Raw genomic sequence first — 14397 nt, forward strand, 5'->3', positions numbered from 1 at the left:
CACTCCGAGGTCCATTCTGAGCAGAAATACAGCCCTGATTCTGCATGAGTGGGGCCTGAAAATGTGGCAAGTCATTCAAAAGTCCATTGAGGTCAGTGGGACCGTAAAATCCCGCCGGCGCAAAATTCTGCCCTACATCTTGTTCATGGGCCTGCTGGCAGTTCCAGCACCAATCAAATTGGCCGGCAGCTCTTGAGGGTGAGAGTTCATTTCACTGAGCGATGGAAGTCCCTCTCTCTGGGTATAGCAAGAGATATGTGAGGGGCGGTGGCCACCTCCCACTCCAGAAACCATGTCAGTATGGAGTCAACATGCTCATAGCCATAAAGCGCTGTGGGGCTGATTAATGAGTGGGACCTCCATTCTCTGGAGTTGTCAGCCAATCCGAGTGGGAGGGAGTGGGTTTAAAAGGAGGGAGCAGATATGAAGGAGGGCTACCATGTGATTGGCCAAGGGCAGTTCCCAAAGAGCGAATCTCCTCCCCTTCCTCGCCACCCTTTAAACATTTAAGTTTTTTTTTAAACGGGCTTCCCACTCCTGTCCACATCCCCATATTATGGGGAAAGAGCTTGGGGGGTGGGCAAGAAGATGGTGAGATGGGTGGACACCCATCCTATTTCACGTGCCACAACTCTCCCCCCGACCTCCCCAGGAGACATGTAAAATTCAGCCCTCTAGTTGTTAAGGTCACTCAGTGTGCAACATCGCTGTGGGCAATCTTTTTAAAGACAGTTGGCCTGCAATACACTCACCCACCCTGTAAAATTCAGTTCATTGTGTGCAGCGTTCAGAGAACTTGCAGATGGCGGTGTTCCTATGCATCTACTGCCTTTGCGTTTCTAGGTGGTAGAGATTGTGTGTTTGTCAAAGAAGCCTTGGTGAGTTGCTGTGATATATCTTGTACATGGTACACACTACTGCCACTGTGCCGCAGTGGTTGAGGGAGTGAAGGTGCTTGATGTGGTGCCAATGAAGCGGGCTGCTTTGTCCTGGATGGTGTTGAGCTACTTGAGTCTTGTTGAAGCTGCATTCATTCAGACAAGTGCAGAGTATTCCATCACATGTGCCTTGAACATGGTGGACAGGATTTGAGGAGTTGGGAAGTGAGTTACCCGCTGCAGAATTCCAAGCCTCTGACCTGCTCTTGTAGCCGCTGTATTTATATGGCTGGTCCACTTCAGTTTCTGGTCAATGGTAACCCCCCAGAACATTGCTGGTGGGTGATTCAGCGATGGTAATCCATTGAATGTCAAAGGGAGATGGTTACATTTTTTCTTGCTGGAGATGATCCCTGCCTGGTGCTGGTGTGGCACGAATGTTACTTGCTATTTATCAGCCCAGTCTCGAATTATGTTGAACATTGTGCAATCATCGGTGAACATCCTAACCTCTGATCTTAAGACAGAGGAAAGGTCATTGATGAAGCAGCTGAAGAAGGTTGGGCTATGGACTTTACCCTGAGGAACTCCTGCACCGATCTCCTCAGCAGGGATGATTAACCTCCAACAATCTCAACCATCTTCCTTTGTGCTAGGTATGACTCCAACCAGTGAAAGGTTTTCCTCTCCTGATTCCCACTGACTTCAATTTTGTCAGGACTCCTTGACGACACCCTCAGTCAAATGCTACCTCGATGTCAAGGACAGTCCCTCTCAACTCAGCAAAAGGAGGAGAAAATAAGGAAGATTACTATTTTTTTTAAAATAACTACAGGTCTGGCACATTAAATGCAAATCACTTACTCCCACCTTGTTAGCAAGAAACTATTTTTCAAGTGAGTTACCTGGTAGAGAAATTTAGATATTCAATATTGCACCACCAGAACTCCAACTGGACTCAGCTGCTGTGCTTAACTTAGTTGTGAAGTCTTACCTGTGAGTGATGTGCGACTGTACCAGGTCGAGCCATCACAAAGTTAATTATCTGTTTGTATAAAATGCACGTTTCTTCTGGATTTTCAGAGGAGCAGTGACTGAAGATGGAGCTTTTAATCGAATCAGAGGAAATAAAGGCAAAGGCATCAGTACATCAACATTTGTGTGCCCAATATTATTTTTACTATAAACACAAGATTCTCCTACCAAAGGAAGTATTGCATTTATAAAATATTAAAAGCTTTTACTTTTGCGCAAATTCCTGTCTACAAAAAATGTATTTCACATTGTTGTCACACTTTTTACCTCTGCCACTGGCAGGGGTAATGTTTTTACCTCTGTTTAGAAATCTGTAAATAATATATTGAGGATTTTTTTGGGTGGTCGGGGGTTTTGCCCACCGGTCGGAGAACCAGCGCGGGTCCCCCGTCAGTTTCATGAGAGGAAGGACACTTATTTGGCTGCTGCCACAGACGTTTCTGCCGATTGCGGTCCCTGGTAAGCAAGACTTGCCGCCCATCAGAAGATGACAGATCCTCATGCCGTCAACACCAACAGGAAGCAATGCATCCACCCAAGACCCGGAATCACAGAGGGATCCTCCAAACCACAGGTGTGCGAAGGTGGGATGGGGGGTTGTGGGGTGGATTCATAGGATTGGGATGGGGACATTGAGGCAAGGACAGAAGGGTGGCTTTCAGTGGCCAACCTCCTGCCCTAAACCCGGTCCATTAATTGGGAACAGGGTGTTTGATAGTGAGGGCACCATCCCCGGGGTTTGATGGCAACTCCAACAGGTTTTACGGCGTGGACCTTCCCGCTGCATAAAATCCAGCCCTATACCCCAAAAACTAATGGCTTATTTTAATCAAAACGTGGTGCATGGATAGGGTATGGCCCAAGGGAGAACTAATTAGTTCTTGACGAAGATGTGGATCTAGAATCAGGGGCGAAATTCTCCGGAAACGGCGCGATGTCCGCCGACTGGCGCCCAAAAGGGCGCCAATCAGACGGGCATCGCGCCGCCCCAAAGGTGCGGAATGCTCCGCATCTTTGGGGGCCGAGCCCCAACATTGAGGGGCTAGGCCGACGCCGGAGGAATTTCCGCCCCGCCAGCTGGCGGAAAAGGCCTTTGGTGCCCCGCCAGCTGGCGCGGAAATGACATCTCCGGGCAGCGCATGCGCGGGAGCGTCAGCGGCCGCTGACAGTTTCCCACGCATGCGCAGTGGAGGGAGTCTCTTCCACCTCCGCCATGGTGGAGACCGTGGCGGAGGCGGAAGGGAAATAGTGCCCCCACGGCACAGGCCTGCCCGCAGATCGGTGGGCCCCGATCGCGGGCCAGGCCACCGTGGGGGCACCCCCCGGGGCCAGATTGCCCCGCGCCCCCCCCAGGACCCCGGAGCCCGCCCACGCCGCCTTGTCCCGCCGGTAAGGTAGGTGGTTCAATTTACGCCGGCGGGGACAGGCAATTTATCGGCGGGACTTCGGCCCATCCGGGCCGGAGAATCGAGCGGGGGTGCCCGCCAACCGGCGCGGCGCGATTCCCGCCCCCGCCGAATCTCCGGTGCCGGAGACTTCGGCAACCAGCGGGGGCGGGATTCACGCCAGCCCCCGGCGATTCTCCAACCCGGCGGGGGGTCGGAGAATTTCGCCCATGATTCTGAAATTTTTTAGAAGATTCATTAACACCGAACCGAGAGACAGCTTGAATTGACTATTTGTTTTGTAATGTTGTGGATTGTTTCAGCTGCTGTGGTGGAATTTGTCACAGCTGTCAAAATGTGAGCAGAGTTTTCAGAGCAAGTTGTTAGATGTGGATTGGCGTGAAGTCTCCTCAGTGAGACAGAAGCTCTTGAAAAAGAGGTTTATTTCTGTCAGCTTTGTAGTTACAAAGCATCAACAAGGCAGGGGAAAAAACCTTAAGTAAATGCTGTCTAATTGTAATAACATTGACTTAACACAGTGTGGCAGAGGTAATGCACTGTATTGAGTACCCTGTTCACTTGCTTATTAAAGATTTCTCCACTCTCCTTTTTTAAACGGGTCAACAAAGTGATCACTGGCTTTGTTCGGGCTGGTAAGACCCCGCGAGTAAGGAAGGTAATGCTTGAACAGAGTCGGGGAGAGGGCGGGCTGGCGCTGCCAAATTTTAGTAACTATTTTTTTAGCCATGATCAGGAAGTGGGTGGTGGAGGAGGGGTCGGCATGGGAGCGTAACGAGGTGGCCTCATGCAAGGGCACCAGTCTGGGGGCATTGATAACTGCGCCTCTGCAGTTCCCGCCGGCATGGTACTCCACCAGCCCCGTGGTGGTAGCGGCCGTGAGAGTCAGGGGGCAATGGAGGAGACATGTGGGAGCAGAGGGAGCATCGGTCTGGTCCCCAATCTGTAATAATCACCGGTTTGCCCCGGGAAGTATGGATGGGGGGTTCCGGATATGACGGAGAGCAGGGATTGAGAATGGGGGATACGTTTATAGAGGGGAGCTTTCCGAGTATGAGGGCGCTGGAGGAGAAGTTTAGATTGGCGAGGGGAAACAAATTCAGGTATCTGCAGGTGCGGGACTTCCTACGCAAATAGATGTCAACCTTCCCGCTCCTACCACTAAGGGGGATTCAGGACAGTGTAGTTTCCAGAGGGTGGGTAGGACATTTACAAGGAACTCATGGAGTCAGAGGAGATGCAGACCGAGGAGCTGAAGTGCAAGTGGGAGGAGGAGCTGGGAGGAGAGATGGAGGATGGTCTATGGGCGGACGCGTTGAGTAGAGTCAACGCGTCCGCAACATGTGCCAGGCTCAGCCTGATACAATTTAAGGTTGTTCACCAGGCTCATATGACAGTGGCCCGGATGAGCAGATTCTTTGGGGTGGAAGACAGGTGTGCAAAATGTGCAGGAGGACCAGCGAACCATGTCCACATGTTCTGGGCATGTCCAAAGCTTAGGGGGTTTTGGCAGGGGTTTGCGGATGTCATGTCCACGGTGTTAAAAACAAGGGTGGCGCTGAGTCCAGAGGTGGCGATTTTCGGGGTGTCAGAAGACCCGGGAATCCAGGAGGAGAAAGAGGCAGACGTTCTGGCCTTTGCTTCCCTGGTAGCCTGGAGACGGATACTATTAGCATGGAGGGACTCAAAGCCCCCAAAGTTGGAGACCTGGCTATTGGACATGGCTAGCTTTCTCTGTTTGGAGAAAATCAAGTTCGCTTTGAGAGGGTCAATATTAGGGTTCGCCCGGAGGTGGCAATCGTCCGTCGACTTCTTCGCGGAAAATTAATCATCAGCAGAAGGGTTAGTTTAGCTTTGAGTAGGGGGTTAATAAAAGGGACCTGTAAGGAAGGGAGACGGCTTTTGCACTATGTTTACAGTTTCATGTACATTGTTTATTATGTTGTTGTTAAAATACCAAAAATACTCAATAAAATGTTTATTAAAAAAAAAAGATTTCTCCACTCAAAATTCTTCTGATTGTGCTTACACCCACGTTCTTTAAAAAGCCTGCCATGTTGAACACAATGCTCCCACCAGTAGTGGTAGTGTGGCACCTCAGTTTTGCATCTCCTAGCTCCTCAGCCTGTACTCAGACATGACAACTCTTACAAATTTATCATGAAAGATGCAGTTTCAAAGTAAAATTAAGCCTTACTCATGATTTCACAAGAGGTTCTGTAATCTTAAAATTTTTGACTTAAGTCCATATCGGTCCCTATGCACAATCCTGGAACATGAAGCTACCTACACCTTAAGTCCAAGCTTTTTCTGAGTTCCGCCCTCTCTCCATGTGGCTTTGCCCAGGCATGAGGTGTTTGGTCTACTCTGAGTTGGTGGTCTGGTAGAGCTCTGGGTTAAGGCCCAGCCTTTTGCTCCCTGTCAATGTTTCTCAATTTAGCTCTAACTCGCTGTCATTGACACTTTCTCAATGCTGACTGCCAGTGGGTGTTACTTCTGAAGACTGATGTTGTAAGTACGAGTTGCTGCCGTTGTCTCACAATGGTGGGAGCAGGTGGGGATTTGAAATAATAGAGAAACGAGAGAATACATTCAAAAACAAAAAAGAGGTACAAAAAAATTCAAAAAGAACACAAGAGGTACAGAAAATACATAAATAACTAACAAAGCTGCACACAATTGGTTTTGGACCTCTTCAGTTGAAGGTTTAGAAAAGGACCAAATTCCAGGTGAGTTATTTCAATGCAATCAAACTGAGAGTTTTAAAATGGACATATTTAAAATGGTTTGTTAAACCTGCACAATTTCAAAAGCTGGTATTTTCCGTTTAGTGTGGATGGATTTTAAAATATATTTAATATTATGTTGAATAGAGGGCCAATGATAGGTGGAGGCTAGGGAGAGATTGACAAAGATGTTGTGGACAAAAAGACAAAGGGAATGGAAATGGTCGTGGTCATGGTTAAGAATTGTGCTGATAGTGGCACATTAAGAGATCAGGATGTGTTAATGGCAGAACAAATGTAAGCAGTGTGTCAAAGGGAAACCTGGGACAGGGAACAGATGGCCTTAGTGGGGTGGGGTGAGGGAAGGGGAGATGGTGGTAAGGGAAAAACAGATCAATGGAAGAAAGGAAAATGCTGGCCTAGCCAGCGAAGTGCACATCCTGTAAAAATGAATTTTTAAAAAATAGATAGAAATAAAAATGGGTGAAGGTGGAGTAGAGCCGGCTGGGAACACTGTGGAACATCCATGAGGTGGAAAGTATTGTGGATAATTTGTACAGAGAGATGGTCACACTGCAGGTTAAGAGCCCACAGGCAGGAAGGGAATGGGTGACCAGCAGGCGGAGCAAGAGGATGATGCAGGCAGTGCAGGAAACTCTGTGGCCATTCCCCTGCAAAACAGATATACCGTTTTGGATACTGTTGAGGGGAATGGCCTCTCAGGGAAAAGCAGCAGCAGTCAATTTCATTGCACCACAGTTGGCTCTGCTGCACAGGCAGGGGTAAAATGTGTGGGAATGCAATAGTTATAGGGGATTTAATTATCAGGGGAATAGATAGGCATGTGAATGAGACTTCAGGATGATATTTTGCCTCCCTGGTGCTAGGGTCAAGGATGTCTCAGAGCGGCTACAGGCCATTCTGGAGGGGGAGGGTGACCAGCTAGTGGTGGTGGTGGTACATATCAGTACCAATAGATTTTTAAAAAGGGATGAGGTCCTAAAAGTCTGAATATTGGGAGTTAAAAGTAAGTTGGAAAGTAGGACAGCAAACGCAGTGATCTCAGGACTACTACCAGTGCCACGTGTTGTCAGAGTAGAAATAGCAGGATATATCGGATGAATATGTGGCTAGAATTATGGTGCTAGGGGGAGGATTTCAGATTCCTGGGACATTGGGACCAGTTCTGGGAGAGGTGAGGCCAGTACAAACTGGACGGGTTACACCTGGACAGGACCGGGGCTCATATCCTAGGGATATTTGCTATTGTGGTTGGGGAGGGTTTAAACTAGGATGGCAGGGGGGGTGGGATCCTAAGCAGGATGACAAGGAAAAGAGAAACAAGGACAGTAATGAAAGCAAGAACAGCAAAACGCACAAACGGTAGACAGAATAATCAACGGCAAGAGCCACAAAGGGCCACAGTACAAAGAAAAGTTAAGATAATTTGAAATGGCAAAAAGGCAAGCCTCAAGGCTTTGTATCTTAATGCACAAAGCTTTTGGAATAAGGTAGATGAACTGATGGCGCAAATCGAGGTCAATGGATATGATCTCATAGCCATTAAAGAGATATGGTTACCAGGAAATCAAAACTGGGAACTTAATATTCAGGGATATTTGACCTTTTGGAAGAACAAAACGGAAGGAAAAGGTGGTGGGGTAGTACTCTTAATAAGAGATGAAATGAGGACAGTTGTAAGAGATGATCTAAACTCGAATGGTGTAGAGTCCATTTGGGTGGAGGTAAAAAATACTAAGGGAAATAAGCCATTGATAGGAGTGGTATATAGACCCCTAAACAGTAGCCACGCTGTAAAAAAGGGTACAAATCCACATTCTCCCCATGTCTGCGTGGGTTTCACCCCCACAACCCCAAGATGTGCAGGTTAGTGGATTGGCCATGCTAAATTGCCCCTTAATTGGAAAAAATAAAATAAAATAAAATAATTGGGTACTCTAAATTAAAAAAAAGAAAAGGGTACAAATCAACAAATAGTTGGAGCAAAAAGAATAGGGCAATCATTATGGGTGACTTTAATCTTCATGTTGCCTGGATTAATGTAGTTGGTATGGGTAGCTACGACAACAAATTCATAGAGTGCATTAGGGATAGTTTCCTAGAGTAAGATGTCATGGAGCCAACCAGGGAACCAGCTATCTTGGATATGGTAACGGGTAATAAGGCAGGTTTAATAAATGATCTCAGAGTAAAAGATCCCCTGGGAAGTAGTGATCATAACATGATAGAATTTAATATTCAGTTTGAGAGTGAGAAACAACTGTGTTTGACTCAAATAAAGGGAATTGCAATGAAATGAGGATAGAGTTAGCTAAAGCGGACTGGGCAGATAGACAGTAAACAAGCAGTGGCAGACATTTAAGGAGGTAATCCGTGATGCTCAGCAAAAATATATTCCAAGAAAGGGATAAACCAACCATGGCTAACCAAGGAAGTTAAGGAGAGTATTAAGTTGAAAGAAAAAGTTTCTAAGGAGACAGTGATAGCCCCGAAGACTGGGGTAAATTCAGAATTCAGCAAAGAGAGATTAAAAAGAGAATAAAGAGGGAGAAAATAAATTATATGGGAAACTAGCAAGGAATATAAAAACTGACAATAAGAGTTTCTTTAAATATATAAAAAGGAAGAGAGGTCAAAGTGAACATAGGTCCCTTAGAAAATGAATCTGGGGGGATAATTACGGGGAACTAAGAAATGGCAGAGTAGTTAAACAGATATTATGCATCAGTCTTTACGGTGGAAGATACTTCGAGCATCCCATTAATACTAAAGAAAATGGGGAAGGAATTAAATACCAGCACCATCACTAGAGAAGCAGTATTGGACAAATGAATGGGGCTAAAGGCAGATAAGTCCCCTGGCCCTGATGGTTTGCATCCTAGAATCCTACAAGAAGTAGGTACGGTAAAGTTGTCATTGTCCCAGGCTTTCCCCTTTGAGGGAGAGACAGAGATAGTGAATGCATTGGTTGTAATTTTCCAGACACCCTTGATTTCTGGAGAAGTATTGGAGGATTGGAAAACTGGCAATGTCATAAACCTATTCAGAGAGAGAGGCAAAAAGTGGGTATCTACAGGCCAATTGGCGGAACATCTATTGGTGGAAAAATTTTGGAATCAATTATTAAGGAAGTAAATCATAATCTAATCAAACAGAATTCGCATGGCTTTCTGAAAGGGAAATCGTGCCTGAATAATTTATTATAGTTTTTCGAGGACTTCTGTTATAACCTGCCTGCTTACCATTGGCTGGGGACTAATGGCAATCCCACAATCCTGTGGGAGTATGAGCTTCCCCAATGAGGGGGGGCGGAGAAATCATGAGCAGACTCCCTGTATAAATAAAGCTGGCCAGTTTGGAACCAGTAGGAAGGAGTAAGCAGCAAGCGAGGTTGCTGCTGTTGTGTATATATATGTTATTGTAAATAAATGTTATTTCTTTGTATCCTTGAAACTCGTGCTGGATTCTTCGTGGCCCTCACAAAACTGGTGACGAGGGTTAAAGTGAATAGCTGTCTACACTGCTGAAGCCACCTCCCTGGATTTCTGTTGGATACAGGTTGGAAGTTGTTTTCTATTACACCATGCCTCTGTACGGACGTACGAAGCTGGAACCAGTATGCACATCGGATGCGTTACTATTTCCGGGCAAACAATATCACCGAAAACGAGTGCCAGGTGGTCATATTGCTCACCGCCTGCGGACCGCATACGTTTGGGGTGATTAGGAGCCTTACGTACCCAGCTGCGCCGGACACCAAAACGTTTGATGAACTTGTGAATTTAGTGGGGCAGCATTTTAACCCAACCCCGTCCACGATAGTCCAACGTTACCGATTTAATACCGCTGAGAGGACCCCAGGAGAATCCCTTGCTGACTTTCTATCCAGGCTACGCAGGATTGCGGAGTACTGTGACTACCTTGTCAGAAATGTTACGCAACTGTTTGGTTTGCGGTATTAACAATGCGGCCACCCTGAGAAAGTTGTTAGCTCAGCCAACATTGACTTTTCAACAGGCCATTCAAACAGTATTGTCCCGAGAGAGCGCAGAATGAGGAGTGCAGGAGATACAGGGAATGGAAGTGCATGCCTTGGGGCGCAACCCCTTCCGTCCATAAACGTCCCCCCGCACTCCTGCAGTACCTTGGGCGGGATGACGTCCGGATCGACGCCAGTGGCTATCGGACATTCCTCCCCGAAGGGAGCCTTCTCCAGAACCAATGGATGAGGAGCCATGTCCGTGTCAGACTTGTAGGCGCCGACCCCGTCGGAGACGCCGGTCCTGGGGTCGCCAGAGGCGCCGTCGTTCCGACCGAAACTGGGACTAGCCCAGGGGCCGTACCTTCATGTGGATGAACCTGCGGCGACTACTCCTGAGGACGTGGAGACGGAGGACGACTGCCTGCAGTTGCATTGTGTGGCAGCTCCCCGTGTGGCCCCCATTAAGGTGACAGTACGGGTCAATGGTCACCCGCTTGAGATGGAGTTGGACACTGGCGCAGCAGTCTCCGTGATCGCCCAGAGGACATTCGACCGCATCAAGCAGGGTATACAGACCCTTACATTAACCGACACACAGACCAGGTTGGCCACCCACACGGGGGAACTATTGGACATCGCAGGAACTACGATGACCCCTGTTGTTTATGGACGCCAGGAGGGGCGTTTCCCACATAACGTGGTGCGCGGCCATGGGCCCAGCCTGTTGGGTCGGGACTGGTTGCGCCATTTGCGCTTGCAGTGGCAGCACATCCTCCAAACAGTTTCTGGAGGGTTGACTGAGGTGCTAGGACGATACCCAGATGTATTTCAGCCCGGTTTGGGGAAAATAAAAGGGGCCGTAGCCCGTATCCAAGTCGAACCAGGAGCCACGCCGCGCTATTTCCGGGCGTGCCCGGTGCCTTACGCCTTGCTCGAGAAGGTAGAAGGGGAGCTCACTCGTTTGGAAACTTTGGGTATTATCAGGCCCGTCCGTTTCGCTGACTGGGCAGCACCAATTGTACCTGGAATGAAGCCAGATGCCACAGTTCACTTGTACAGCGCCTATAAACTTACAGTGAATACGGCTTCCCGACTCGACCGATATCCAATGCATCGCATAGAGGATCTCTACGCAAAGCTTGCAGGTGGGCTCTCGTTCACAAAATTAGATATGAGTCACGCCTACCTATAGTTGGAGCTGGACCCTGCCTCCCGACAATATGTAACGATTAATACACACCGGGGCCTGTATGAATATACACGTTTGCCCTTTGGAGTATCCTCTGCCTGCGCTATTTTTCAACGCGTTATGGAGGGCATTTTGAGAGGTTTACCGCGTGTCGCTGTCTACTTAGATGACATTTTGATCACAGGGACGTCGGAGCAGGAACATTTGGAAAATCTGGAGGCTGTCCTTAGACGCTTTTCGGAGGCTGGAGTCCGTTTACGTCGCACAAAGTGCGTCTTTCAGGCGAAGGAAGTAGTCTACCTGGGTTATCGGGTGGACCGCGAAGGGTTGCACCCCGTCGCAGAGAAGGTGCGTGCGATTCAACAGGCCCCCGCCCCGACTGACACTTCGCATCTTCGTTCTTTTCTCGGCCTCGTAAACTATTACGGGAAGTTCCTCCCCAATCTGGCAACTACGCTGGCCCCGTTGCATCTTCTGCGAAAGAAAAATCACACCTGGGTTTGGGGTCAGCCGCAAGAAACCACTTTCCGGCGGGGCTCGTCACATGTGATGCATCCCTGTATGGTTTTGGGGCCGTCCTGTCCCACAAGATGGAGAACGGGGCCGAGCGGCCGATAGCTTTCGCCTCCCGCACATTGACTGCAGCGGAAAAAAAGTACGCGCAGATCGAGAAGGAGGGCCTGGCAGTGGTCTTTGCGGTGAAACGCTTCCACCAGTACGTGTATGGCCGCCACTTCACTATCGTGACTGATCATAAGCCTCTGCTGGGATTTTCAGAGAGGATAAGCAAATACCGCCCATTGCTTCCGCACGAATCCAGCTCTGGGCTTTGTTGCTCGCTGCATACGAGTATTCTCTGGAGCACAAACCAGGAACGCAGATCGCGAATGCCGACGCACTGAGCCGATTGCCTTTATCGACCGGCCCCATGTCGACCCCCACGACCGGTGGTTGCAACCCTAAATTTTATGGACACCTTGCCTGTCACGGCATCACAGATCCGTGAGTGGACCCAGACGGAGCCAGTCCTGTCAAAAGTTCGGCACATAGTCCTGTGTGGTGGGCAGCATAGACAGCTCCCAGGCGAGTTGCGGCCATTTTCCTCCAAGCTGTCAGAATTCAGCGTGGAAGACGGCATCCTCTTGTGGGTGATTGTCCCGGAAAAAGGATAGGAGCTGATACTAAGAGACTTGCACAATGGGCATCCAGGTGTGACCAAAATGAAAATATTGGCCCGAGTTATGTTTGGTGGCCAAGCCTCGACGCCGACATTGAGAAGGTGGCCCAAAACTGCTCCATTTGTCAGGAGCATCAGAAGCTTCCGCCGGCCGCGCCCCTACATCACTGGGAATGGCCAGGGCGGCCTTGGGCGCGCTTGCATGCGGATTTCGCCGGCCCTTTTCAAGGATCCATGTTCCTTTTATTAATCGACGCCCAGTCTAAATGGCTAGAGGTGCATAAGATGCTAGGCACAACGTCCTGTGCAACAATTGAGAAGATGCATGTCTTTTAGTACACATGGCCTCCCCGAGGTGCTGGTCACGGATAACGGCACTCCATTCACCAGTGAGGAGTTTGCGAGGTTTATGAAGATGAACAGCATACGCCATATCTGCACTGCCCCTTACCACCCGGCTTCAAATGGGTTGGTGGAGGGCGCAGTGCAGACATTCAAACGAGTCCTAAAGAAGCAGTCTTCCGGGTCAATGGACACGAGACTGGCTCACTTTTTGTTTTCGTATAGGACCACCCCCCATGCGGTGACTGGGGTAGCTCCCGCAGAACTCCTAATGGGCCGGAGACTTCGCACCCGCCTTAGTATGGTTTTCTCGGACATTGACGCAAAAGTACGCCGCACACAAGAACGGCAGGGACAGGGTTTTTCTCGGCATCGGCCGATTCGACAGTTTGCGCCCGGTGACCCAGTGTTCGTTCGCAATTTTGCTGGTGGTGCCCAGTGGGTCCCTGGCGTAATCTTTCGCCAAACGGGCCCTATATCTTACCAAGTGCAAGCCCAGGGTCGTCTCCAGCGCAAACATGCAGACCGCGTTCGGTCCAGAAGACTATCCCTTCCAAAGATTCCCCGCCCCCGGAGCTCATTTCTACAGCCGCAGAGACCAGACACAATGGAAAGTAGTCCTCACAATCTTCCTCTGGTGCCTCACTCAAAGCCTGCGCGCAGGTCGTTACAGAATATAAAACAGATAAAATAATATTGTCCATTTTTGTTCTTCCTCCAACTGAAATCCTTCTCGATTGACAGTCTCTTTGAACAAGAAGGTCCTTGCACGATCCGTCCATTTCTCTACGTCTCGGCATTTCTCTTTAAAGTCAGATACTTTAGTTCAATCTGATCACAGAGTCCCTTGTAATTCTCCAACACAAGAGCATTGGTTATCACAGCTTTCAGGCAGTCAAATGCCTGTTGAAACTCCGCTGTCCATTGAAATTTTCAACGTTTCTTCAGCAAGTCCATCAGTGGTGCAGCCACACTACAAAAGTTTTTCCCAAATGTTCGATCAAATCCACTCATGCTAAGAAATCGCATTATTTCCCTTCGTCTTGAGGGTATTGAAAACTCCTCAATAACTGTTGGTTTCACATCCAGTGTGACCATTCGACCCTGTCCGATTGTATGGCCAAGGAAAGTGACTTGGGCTTTTCCAAATTCACTTTGGGCCAGGTTTATCACCAAACCCGCCTCCTGAAGTTGATCAAATAACTCCATCAGATGTTTTAAATGTTCTTTCCATGTCTGGCTGAAAATTACTAGATCGTTGATGTATACCGCACAATTGGGTAATCCTGAAACAACTTTGTTAGTTAACCGTTGAAATGTGGCTGGGGCGTTTTTCATGCCAAATGGCATATCTTTGAATTGGTATATCGCATTTGGAGTCACAAAAGCTGAAATTTCCTTTGCCCTTTCGGATAAAGGTACCTGCCAGTAACCTTTAAGTAAATCCAGTTTGGAAATAAAAGCTGATTGTCCCACTTTCTCAATGCAATCCTCCAAACGTGGGATAGGATAAGAGTCCGTTCTTGTAACTGCATTAACCTTTCTATAGTCCACACACAACCGTTGGGTACCGTCCAGTTTAGATACCATCACAATGGGTGAGCTCCATTGGCTGCAACCCACTTCAATTATGCCATTTTTAAG

At 48.4% G+C, this 14397-nt stretch overlaps 1 protein-coding gene across 1 annotated transcript in view; it reads right to left on the reverse strand.

Annotated features, from left to right (window-relative positions):
- LOC140395960 (stimulated by retinoic acid gene 8 protein homolog) overlaps positions 1-14397 on the reverse strand; it is a 91921-nt gene that overhangs the window by 26328 nt on the left and 51196 nt on the right. Inside the window, exon 7 of the mRNA XM_072483988.1 lies at positions 1873-1984. Within this exon, the coding sequence (XP_072340089.1) occupies positions 1873-1984 (112 nt within the window). The remainder of the gene's footprint in view (positions 1-1872; positions 1985-14397) is intronic.

Source organism: Scyliorhinus torazame, chromosome 19 (assembly GCF_047496885.1).
Source record: "Scyliorhinus torazame isolate Kashiwa2021f chromosome 19, sScyTor2.1, whole genome shotgun sequence".
NCBI lineage: Eukaryota > Metazoa > Chordata > Chondrichthyes > Carcharhiniformes > Scyliorhinidae > Scyliorhinus > Scyliorhinus torazame.